Here is a 12,563-nt window from a genome sequence, read left to right as displayed (position 1 = left end):
ATTGTACTCCCAGAACGCATACAACATCGTATCATTGATGGGTACAATTTGATGGAGTTTAATGTCGGGGGAAGTGAGTTTTTCATAAAATTCTTCCGGCCGATCAATAATTGTGGTCTGGCTAAAGTTTGATCTTTGCGAAAGTTTTCCCCAAAGAGCATTAACACAAAGCTTAGATAAACTTCTTCGTGCAGGATTATTTTCAATTTTGGACGGATCCAATGCAATACCTTCACGCTCCAGGACGGTTTGTATGAATTTTGATTTGTCTTCTTCGGTCACACAGGAACTGGGCCAGCCAGACGCTTCCATTTTTGATTTTAAAAATGTATTGATATATTCCGTGAACAAGCCACCTGTTTTCGTGATGGGATCATATTGTTCAATGTCATAATCCCAAATTTCAAAAATTTCCACTGGTTGATATCCCAATTCTATTGCTTTCTGGATTTCATATGATACCCGGGATTTCATATGATACCCAAGTTCCAGTGAGGCACCGCTCCTGATCATTGTGTGTACACGTTGCTGTAGGGTCTGGGTTCATTTCTTCGGCACACGCAGCACACAGTGGAAAGAGTAGTTTCTTGTTACATCGGTAAGGCAGGAGACCATGATAAAGATGGCGACTTGGTAATATCGACATTTTGATTAGACCATTGACTTTATTTATTGGTGGTATATTTTCATCACCCTGTAGATAAATTCGTGGATGGCCTACAGGGTATTTAGCACACTTATTGATGTAAGGATAAAGCGAGACAATATCGAAATATTTTATTACTTCCCCTGCTTTTTCGTCGACTTGGTGGTACAATTTCACGCAATTGGTCCTTCCTCCAAAAAAACTATCTCTTGGATTTAATGGTCTGCGGTTCATGTACGGGTGATTCTTCAGATACGTCGCCATTGCAGGATTTTGTTTTAAGAACTGATTAAATTCGCACTCCCACATTTCATGTACAATGTACCCCAATTCACGCAGTCTTGCATTTTTTCTTTGCGTTCGTTCATAACGGAATTCCATGGTGTCTTCTGGATTGCTGTAGATGGGCTGATTACGGCCTGTAGTAAAACATACTTTACACCCGTGGTAAAAGCAGCCGGCATGCTCGTAGACGTGCTCCTCTAACGTCTCAGGATCTTGGTAGTAACCATCAACATGGAATCCCGCAATAAACACTTCCTTTTGTCGGGCCGCATGTAAGATTTGTTTTTCTTCGCTTTTTTCAATGTAGGCCAGCCATTGCATTGCAGCGATCGATTGGGTACTTCTCCATCGATAGCCATGTGCCGGTAGAATTCCAATGGTGTTGGGTTTAAGGAAATTCCGGCGAAATACTAAATTGGAAGCACTGGCAATCGTGATCGTCTCCAAGAAGGGATTCACTTTGGTTTCTGTTTCAAATGACGTCATAAACGAAACGCATGCTTGTCGCAGTACATTGACATCTTGAATACAATACTTGAGAATTTCTTTCTGAAAATCAAACGTGTCATTACGATGATCGTTGTACCACTGCATGAACTTGTTTCTGTCTTCGACGGCCATTTCATCTGCACCATAATACTTTGTTTCTGGAAGTGGTCCAATATACGATTGATTCTCCTTGGTGTTGAAGAAATGCGGGAAGTAGCCTTTGGTTGCGGGTAAATTGAACGCTTTTGACAATTTACTTAATGCCATAGGTAGGAAGTTCAACGAGTCAATGAACGTCAGATTATTCAACGTTAAACTCAGTATCTTGGTCCCATTTAATATGACGTCAGGTCTCCATTGGCATTGTTCTACCATAGCCTTTAGGATGAAATGTCCATCGTATCCCTTAGCGTTGTGCGCGACACAGAAAATCCTATTTATATTGGGACGACGTTCCCGCAAGTACTGGAGAAAATCATAAACTGGATCCTCTCCTTGGAAAATATGCTGGCGCTGACCACACGTACTGCAAGACTGCTGGATATTATTGTTTTCAACACATGCATAACATACTTGTTGTGCAACCAATAAATTTGGAATGTGTACATACGTATTATCGCCAATATTCGTGTCCTGCATAGATTCTATATCGTAAAAAATCAATAATGCTTTCTTTGCGTGCATGAGTGAAGGAACACCAGGTTTCAAGCATTGTCGATCAGGAAGCATAAAACATTGATGCGATCCCGGAACAATCTTCTTACAAACATTGCAAAAGATCTCATTGCAATCATGAAGGCGTTCTCCACTTCGTACAAAGGAATATACTCTGTAACATCTAGTACATTGCTTCACCATTTTGCATACAGGTTCCCCTTGATGATATGGAGCATTACGATGATTGTTAAAACATTCTTCGCCGTAAAATTGACGATTGCAGTCGTTACACAATATCGGTGTTTGAGTCTTGTCGCATAGAGGTCTCTGTAAACATTTGGAGCATGTTACAGGACAATTTTTCACATGTTCATTACGTTTACTATACTTTTTATGGCACGCTTCACAGTAGAAATTGGTTGCAAAACAAGCAGTTAAAGATTGAATGATATCAAAATGGCCAGCCAAACAAATCAAATTTATGGGAGTGCGATTTTCATCGTTCGGTCCCTCGTACATGATATCATGGCCTGTGAAACTGGTGTACACTGTAATTTTATATTCTTTGAGGTATGCCTGGAATTGTCGAATTTCATTTACACTGGCACCATGATCCAAATTCACTCCTACATTTGAACATAACGCATCGACTTCATCGTCCACAATACATTTCGATTGATGTTGATACTGCTTATGTCGTTTTACATCTACATTCTTGTATTTTTTCAGACCAATAGCAATAACAAGGGCGTACGCCAAACACCTTGAATCTTGATTTTTTACGCGTACAATCCCTTTTTTGCAACGTAATAATTCTTCATTTTGAAGTACTCCTTGCCGCAAACCACCGCCGTAGCCACGTGGAATATCCACACGATGAAAATGAACAGTGAATGGCTCGTGCAGGAGAAATGCATTGTTACTTTGTAACACTCTTTCGAATGAGGCCCACATCGTTTCCAGTGTCAAGTTTCGTGCTTGGCGAAAACTCACCCAAAACGGTTTATTCGTGTTGCGTGGTGATATTACAGATAAACCAACCATCGCCTCATCGTCGACATTGGCTAACAAATGGTCCAGCATCGCTTGGAAACTGTTATGTACATACTGTATGATATCGGTTCCTACGGGCGGTGCGTTGAATTGAACTTCGAGCATTCTGCCTTCAATGTTAAATCGTCTATAATGACGAGTGATTTCATTGCGCACAGTAAAACCCGATTCGGCCATGGTTAAAAATGAAAACAAACAAACAGGTACGGTAAAACAAATATGTAATGGGAAAAAAGGAATTGAGCAGCGTGAATTTACTACAAAAGAAAGAAGAAAGAAAAATCTTAATCACCTGATAACATTCATGATAAATTCTTAACTAAGCAATTCATGTAAAGGTCCTGAGTTTGATTCCCTGGCGGTGCCGTTCAGAATCTCATTATGAAAGCACACGTACTAGAAATCAAAGTTTTTTTTTTAAAAAAATAATTATGTTACTGAAATGAGTGTTTTATTGCTGTCAAACTCGAGAGCACTACATCAGCATGTAACTGACCTACCATTCTATAGTGATAAAAAGAATGCATGAAATGAATAAATGTTTCATCAGTGCTGAGATGTGATAAAGTACGCGTAAGCATTTTTTCTACTCACAACGACCTTTAAATGATGCGTTTGCAAGTTGAAGAGACTCATCAAGCATTAACGATACACATACGTAATTGTCGAAACAAAATCTGTATAGCGTATTTTTTTTATTATTATTGTGACTAAGCGGTTAGCGTACATGGTTCGGACGTGGAAGGCCCTGGTTCAAGCCTCGGTGAGTTTGCTTTCCACGTCGGGGGCATGTCAAGCCTTTTCTGTAATTTAATATTCTCACACGTTATCATACATTCTTTTCAAAACTAAGCTAAATGGTTGACGTGCACACCTCATAATACATAAACGTACATAAATCGTCTATAATGACGAGTGATTTCATTGCGAACAGTAAAACCCGATTCGGCCATGGTTAAAAAATGAAAACAAACAAACAGGTACGGTAAAACAAATATGTAATGGGAAAAAAGGAATTGAGCAGTGTGAATTTGAGTTGATTTTTTGATTTTTTAGTTTAGCGTCCCTTTCAGTAGCGAGGCTATATGAGACGCGGACCTACTGATTAACGTGGAATCCGAACCACATGAGCTCCCGCCGGGAATCGAACCCGGGTCTCCCACGCCAAAGGTACGTATGCTAACCGCTTAGTTCGGGAAATCATAACATTCATGATAAATTCTTAACTAACCAATTCATGTAAAGGTCCTGAGTTTGATTCCCCTGGCGGTGACGTTCAGAATCTCATTATGAAAGCACGTGTACTAAAAATCAAAGTTTTTTAAAAAATAATTATGTTACTGAAATGTGTGTTTTATTGCTGTCAAACTCGAGAGCATTACATCAGCATATAACTGACCTACCATTCTATAGTGATAAAAAGAATGCATGAATGAATGTTTCAACAGTACTGAGATGTGACAAAGTACGCGTAAGCATTTTTTTCCACTCACAACGACCTTTAAATGATGCGTTTGCAACTTGAAGAGATTCACCAACCATTAACGTTATACATACGTAATTGTCAAAACAAAATCTGTATAGCGTAAATCTCTTAACCAAATATTCATGCACTCTTTTTTATTTAAGCGGTTAGCGTACATGCTTCTAACGTGGAAGGTCCTGGTTCAATCCTCGGTGGGTTTGCTTTCCACATCGGATCGCTGTCAAGTCTTTTCTGAAATTTAATATTCTCATGCGTTATCATACATTCTTTTCAAAACTAAGCTAAATGGTTGACGTACACGCCTCTGGCCTTGGTTCAATCCCGGGCGGTTGCTCGAATATCACGTTAAGCTGAAGGGGCCGCTAATGCTTTTAAAGGGAATCGAACCATATTATTCTCAGACATAGTTTCTGAAATTTTGTAATGCATTCTTTTCAAAACTAAGCGCACACATTTTTCTGGCCATGGTTCAATTCCCGACGGGTGCTCGCTGAAGGGACGCTAAACCATATCGTTTATCGTGCTTACTTCTAATGTGTGGGGATCCTGATTCGTACTCCCACTTTCCCATTCCACTAATTTCTTCATAGTCTAAATATTTCGTACTAAAAGTAAAACAGTGTATGAGTGATCCACCCCCACAAATATAAAATAAAATGATTTTCGAATCTTGTGTGAAAAATAAAATCTCACTGAACTTACCTCAAATTCAATGAACACAAAGTCGGTGCAGTAAAAGCTTAAATGAAGACACTTCTAAAAAAGCAGATCTTCTTCACTTCACAGTTGAGAGCGATGTAGGATTTGAAAAATGAAATTTAGATTTTTATTTAGGTCGTTGTGAAAACGATGTCACCGTCAGCCAATCAGAAACGAGGAAATTTATAAAATGACATCACAACGAACCAATCAAAACGCTCGCTGCTTTTGTCATGAATCATGAACCAAAACGATGTGTAACAATCGATCGTGACGTCATTCACGTTTCTCAATAGTTACAACATCTAGTATCGCAATTCCGATGCCAATTCCCTTCTGCCAGGATCATGTCACTACTTGTCGTAACTGTGACGACATTTCATTTTCCTCATATTCCATACGAGAATGTCAATGTTTGCTTTTTTTTCTATGAATCATGCTGACACGTTCGTAGTAAAACAAAAAGTAATGCGATCCGCTGACGTTTGCATTTTTTCAATCATATGTACTTCTATGTCGTCACACAAAGAAGTCTATCAGCATTTTATTTTAATCCACGTTACACTGTCAGATTTATTTTCTTAAAGTGTATGTGTATCCTTTTCAAGAACCATGGTTCGAAACCCACCAAGCATAATTAAATCCGAATTCATTCATAGCTAAGCGGTTAGGATACACATCTTTGGTTTGAAAGACCTGAGTTCGATTCCTGGAGAAACATTTCTTAGGATTTTTCTAAAACTTGGTTTAAATTTCTAGTTCGAAAATTTTAAAAGTTTAGTTCGATAAAAAGTTTGATTTGAGAAGCGTTACACTGTCAGATTTATTTTCTTAAAGTATATGTGTATCCTTTTCAAGGACCATGGTTCGAAACCCACCAAGATCGATTAAAACCGAATTCATTTAAGCGGTTAGCATACACATCTTTGGTTTGAAAGACCTGAGTTCGATTCCTGGAGAAACATTTCTTAGGATTTTTCTAAAACTTGGTTTAAATTTCTAGTTCGAAAATTTTAAAAGTTTAGTTCGATAAAAAGTTTGATTTGAAAATTTTTAGATGTGATTTACATCTTTAGTTCGAAACTTTTGTTTTAAAAAATGTTTTAGTTCGACAAAATTTTGTTTCAATTTTTTAGTTCGAAATTTTTTTTGGGTTCGAAAATTTTTTGTTTGAAACTTTTTTGTTTCAAAATTTTTAGTTCGAAAATTTTTTGTTTGAAAATTTTTTAGTTACAATTTGTTTTAGTTCGAAAAAATTTTTAGTTTAAAATTTCTTGCACTCTGCGGAACCGTTTCGAAAAGAATCGGAGCAGTTTCGGTAAAAAAAAAATCTGGCAACACTGTTTCCATAATTGAAGCGCTTACTGAGCGTTTAAAAAATCGCTTAAACTCACAACAATGTGTTATAAGAAATCTACAAGCGACACCTCTCTTTCACCATTGTTACTTCCAGAGACATAGGCTACTAATTCAAGGACAGGATCTCCATCAAGGTAAGAATCATCTTATCTGTCAAAGAGAACGATAATATTTAATGTAAACTTCAGTACAATATCATGATACCAAAAAAGGGTTATTTAAGGAGGAGGTTGAACCCTTCATGGGAACTTTACGCATAACCATAAAAAGGGAACTAAATTCTAAGATCCCGGTCTAGGATGGATCGCCGTCATAGCACTCTGTATTTCCCTCATGGACTGGGGGGGGGGGCTAAGATCATGTGACTTCTATCCACCAATCAACATCGCGGTACCAAAACACGCATCTTACACATAAAATAAAACAAATAAGTAAGGGGTTTTCCCACGTATTCTGTTCACCGTGTGGCGGGTCTAAAATCATGTGACCTCTGTCGGCCAATCAGAATCGAGGTACCAAAGTATACATCAGAAAGGACACCCTAATTTCAAAAATCCTAGGACCTAAAATCACGTGATCTCTATCATCCAATCAGAATCAAGGTACCAAAGCACTTATCTTACCCGTAAAAGGAAACGAATTAGTGATGGATTTCCTCGCAAGGGTAAAACATGCCGTCATACCATGTGACATGTTCACCGTGTAGCGGGTCTAAGATCATGTAACCTCTATCAGCCAATCATAAACACTCATCTTACCCGTAAAAGGGAACGAATTTTCAAATATCCCTGGGTCTAAGATCATGTGACAGCTGTCAACCAATCAGAATCACACATCTTACCCGTAAAAGGGAACAATTTTCAAAAATCCTAGTCATAAAAGAGAATGAGGGATTTCCCCGCAGGGTGACTCATGACGTCATACCACGTGACCTGAAAATTTGAATTTCCCGCGTGGGCGGGGCCTAACGTCACGTGACCTCTCTCAGCCAATCAGAATCGAGAAATTTTTGCTGACTCGGCTGGACATACGCCGGGGCCTACTACTGTTTCAAAAATGAAATGAAACTTACGTTTTTGTATAAAGCCACCAACTAAACTTATTGTAATTTCTTTTCACTTTGTACTAGTTCCACTCAGTAATGTTACTGTTCAATGATAACTATTTCCTTCTTTGTATATAGGCTACGGAGTTTTCAAACAAACATTTTTTTCTATTGGGGTAATCTTATTGTGATTTCTATTTTAGGCCGTTACCAAAAGTAATGTACTACTCTTTCATCTTGGAGGAGGCACTTTTAATACATCCATTGTGGCAATTGAAAACTGCACTTTTGAAGTGAAGTCAACTGCTGGAGATACTCACTTGGGCGGTGAAGATTTCGACAACCGAATGGTCAATCACTTCGTCCAAGAATTCAAGAGGAAGTACAGGAAGGACCTGACGCAGAATAAGCGTTCCTTGCGTCGTCTTCGAACTGCTTGTGAGCGAGCAAAGCGAACCCTCTCTTCTTCGACCCAAGCTAGCATTGGAATTGATTCCCTGTTCGAAGGTATCGACTTCTACACTTCTATCACTCGTGCTCGTTTCGAGGAGCTTAATGCTGATCTTTTCCGTTGCACTTTGGAACCCGTAGAGAAGGCCCTTCGTGATGCTAAAATGGACAAAGCACAAATTCATGATATTGTACTTGTCGGTGGTTCTACTAGAATCCCTAAAATCCAAAAATTGTTGCAAGACTTCTTCAATGGAAAGGAATTGAACAAATCTATCAACCCAGATGAAGCTGTTGCTTATGGAGCAGCCGTGCAAGCGGCCATCCTTCACGGAGACAAGTCTGAAGAACTAGGGGACTTGCCTGTGTTGGATGTCACTTCATTGTCCCTTGGTATCGAAACAGCCGACGGAGTAATGACAGTTCTGATCAAACGTGACACTCCAATCCCGACGAAACGGACGCACACTTTCTTCACTGACTCTGACAACCAATCTGAAGTGTTGATCCAAGTATATGAAGGCGAAAGAGCCATGACTAAGGATAATAACCTGCTGGCTATATTTGAACTTACTGGTATACCACCAGCACCACGAGGTATTCCTCAAATTGAGGTGACATTCGATATCGATGCTAATGGAATGTTAAATGTGTCTGCAACAGATAAAACAACTGGATGTTCTACTCCTGTGACTGTCACTGTGATAAACAATAACGGTAGTCTCACGAAGGATGACATTGCAAACATGATCAGTGAAGAAGAGAAATATAAAATGGAGGAAGAGAAATTGAAAGAAATTAAAGAAATAAGGGACGATTTGGAATGTTACTGTTTTAGCGTAAAGAGAAGATTAGAAAATGAAAGAAAGGACCAAGTCCCTAGCTTCAAGAAGAACATTATTGTTCGTAAGTGTGAAGAAATAATAAGCTGGCTGGATAACAATAAATCTGCGGTAAAAAAAAAAAAGAATACGAGCAGAAATTTGATGAAATTCAAGAGGTATGCAATTCCATGATGGATATAGTCAACTCGACCTGTGGTCTATGCTTACGAAATACTTCCGGAGCTTCTGGTATTAAATGTCAAGGGAAATGTGGACTTGTTTATGACCTCAACTGTGCGTCATTAACAACGTTACAATTTAAAGAGATATGCAATCTTCGAAATGTAATCTGGAAATGCGACCAATGTATGCAGGGCGAAGAAATAGAAAACGCTGCTAGAAACACAAATTATGCTTTTACTCACAAGTCTCCTAATTGCGACTCAAAGAAGCCTTCTCTTCTCGACAAAGTTATTAAGAATGAAAACACAAGGCAAACAGTTATAAATGTCTTTCAATTCATAAATGATAATAAAACATTACTGATCATGTTACTGGTTGTTATGTTCTTATTTTCAATTCTGAAAAAGGAACAGGAGGATCTAATGAAATATGTGAAACACATTGAAGAACGAATTGATGACTTACATGGTCAAGTAGATGAGATCAAGGTAAAAGTGGGGTGGCTCTAGATAAATAGATGGCTCTAGAAATACATTGAAAGGGAGGTCAGCTATCATATTCCATCTGATAATTTCTACTAAATGCAGGATTATCTTGTTTGAAACACATGTGCCCTTTTGCAATATAAATGAAGATTAATTTTGAGTTTTGTTTGTATCTTTCCTTTTAACAACGTTACTTATCAAAATCAAAATTGATGTTGTAACTAGTTAATGCAGTGATGAACACTAAAGCACTTTCTTCTTGCAAATGTGAGTACTGTTTTGGGTGCAATTTCTGGAGTATTTATCTGTGTCTAGCTTTAGTGATTCCAATTCAGACATTCCGGTAAAGAAGAAATAAAAAGAGTAAATCAAAATGATTAACCGAAAAACGTCATTGAAAATTCAAATTATATAAAATAAAATAAATAAAAGGATTTCCTTATATTATACGAATAAGATACATACATAGTCAGGTATACCGAAAATTAAGTCCTAACGGAACAGAAGAAAGTAAAAGTAAGCTATGGACTGGATAGGGTAAATAAGTAGACCTTTGGATCTTTAAAGAATCCAATCCTACAGTAAGGTAAATGATCAATGCTTCACAACAATACACGAAATGATTTCGCAATAATACTAATCAATAAAATCTCAGTAATATTATTATTTGATCAACACTATTGAGTTGATTTTGAGTTTAACGTCCCTTTCAGCAGCGAGGCTATATGAGACATGGACCTACTGATTAACGTGGAATCCGAACCACATGAGCTCCCGCCGGAAATCGAAAGCGGGCCTTCCACGCCAAAGGCGCGTACGCTAACCGCTTAGCCACGAAGAAGCTGTTGATAACAATTATGTCTGTTAGGTTTTCTCGGGCTAATTTCCTCCTCCCTTTCCTCCTATTTTATTATTCTGCCAAATCATCATTCACTTATCATCGTGTCCCATGGTCGAAAGGGCATAAACGTTGGCCCTTAAACTGAAATACTTCATTTCATTTCGATCACTATAAAATATGAAACATAAGTTCAGCTTTTTTGATTATGGTGAGATAAATACTTAAATGCTTCACAACAATGCACGAAATGAGAACTGTGCAATAATAATGTTAGCACTAACTTGATGTTAATCTTAATTCTTACGAAGCTGTATTGATAATAAATTGTAACAATAGAGATAATTCAATGCATAAGCAAATAGAGGATGTTATAAATAGAGGATCTGCCCATATGCATCTTCATCCTATTAAATCGATGAAGCCGAAAAACAACCGAGCATAGACACGTCTGATTGGCTACTGTCGTTTCCGTCATCGTCTGATTGGCTACTTTCGTTTCCGCCATGATTGTTGGCTCAAAACATTGCGATCCTATTGGGCGGAGTGGGCAGAGTAGGGGTGGTGAAACTCTGACGTATGGCTTCAAGATTTTGCTGTAAGGGCAGATCCTCTATTTTATAAGATCCTTGGATAAAATAGTCTTTCTTCTGCTGTTCTATCTCAACTGCCATCGCACCGACATTAGAAGCACCATGCAGCGCAACTCTGGATTAGTTACGTTAACTACTGACAGTAACGGCGTAGGTGTAAAGCTTTTGTTTCCACCGAAGTTGATGGCAATGTTCTTGTTTAGTCGATTAATATAAAAGTGTTCAACATAATAATATTGTATATTCGTATAAAGATTTATTTTATTTTATCTTACGAAGGAAATTACAAAACCAATATTAGGCTATATAATTTTAAAATAATATTATAAGTATGATAATATACTGTATGATAATGATAATAATTTATAAGTAGGATAATGTACTGATTTTGCATACGTGTGATGATTTAGCACATTAATTATTTTTTGAAATTGCTCAGAGAAGTGCGGAGTAATCTCGATCTTCTAAATTGTCGATCATCAATTAGTCGATTTAGTCATTCATATGCTTTCAGTGGGTGAAGAGTACTATAATGGATTCTGCACCAATTTAGAAATCATTCATACTATTGGTGCAAAACTTAGGCTACTATCCTTACGGGGGAATTATTTTCAGGTTTTTTTTAAAACATAAAATAGCTTTATAGAAGTGAAGTTAGTTGTAAGCATAAAAGAAAACCATAAAAGATTGTTTGTAGCTGATGTTCATTTTTAAAATGTAACCAATTAATTAAAAGACAATTAAAATTATTCTTTGTTTTTTAATTTCAACTTATTAACCTAACACAGAAATAAAACGAGCTCATATGAAAATATTTATTGTATCTTTTATATCTAAGCAAGATATTACGCCGAATCAGATTATATCTTTATGCTTCAAACCAGAGATAGCCAATTTATATGCACAAGGTCCAGGACAAAATAAGAAGCCTACTTGAGAGGTGGGCCATTTTTATTTTCCTTGTCACTCTGAGGGGATAGTTCGCTAAATGTGCGTCAGTCATACATTTTATACATATTTATTGCTATCTTAAGAGATTACAGAAAGTACAGAAAGTACATAAACATAAAATATACTGCATAGAAGTTAGCTTATAACTCAAACTAATACAGACTTAGCATGAGTGACTACCTGCAAGGCAATGTGCACGCTAAAAATTACAGAAACAGGCAGGCTCGTAGCCAGCCCAAAAATTTAGGGGGAGCCCGGGAGAAGTTAGCTGGGGACAGTGGCGTGGGGGGCCCAAGCCATCAAGGGGCCCCCAAATCATGAAGTAGGACGTAGAGAAGGGGTCCCACTCCACGCTGTCTGCGGGGAGGCCCCCAAGCCTTTAGTTACGCCACTGGCGGGTGTCGATCCAATCATACTACAGTTCATCACCATATTATAGTTCATTTAAAAGCCTACAGTGAAAATTTTAGGGGCGCAGTAAAAATTTAGGAAGGGGCCGGCCCACCCTAGCCCCCGTGGA

At 37.9% G+C, this 12,563-nt stretch overlaps 1 protein-coding gene across 1 annotated transcript in view; it reads left to right on the top strand.

Moving 5' to 3' along the window:
* Window positions 1–10,373, top strand: part of LOC145678772 (heat shock cognate 71 kDa protein-like) — a 46,033-nt gene extending 35,660 nt beyond the window's left edge. Inside the window, 2 exon segments of the mRNA XM_081749270.1 lie at window positions 7,923–9,125; window positions 9,128–10,373. Of these exon segments, the coding sequence (XP_081605396.1) occupies window positions 7,923–9,125; window positions 9,128–9,685 (1,761 nt within the window). The 3' untranslated portion in view covers window positions 9,686–10,373.
* The last annotated feature ends 2,190 nt before the right edge of the window (window positions 10,374–12,563 follow it).

This window comes from Thermobia domestica, chromosome 2 (genome assembly GCF_964235325.1).
Source record: "Thermobia domestica chromosome 2, izTheDome1.hap1.1, whole genome shotgun sequence".
Lineage (NCBI taxonomy): Eukaryota > Metazoa > Arthropoda > Insecta > Zygentoma > Lepismatidae > Thermobia > Thermobia domestica.
This window is presented reverse-complemented; position numbering and strand designations above follow the sequence as displayed.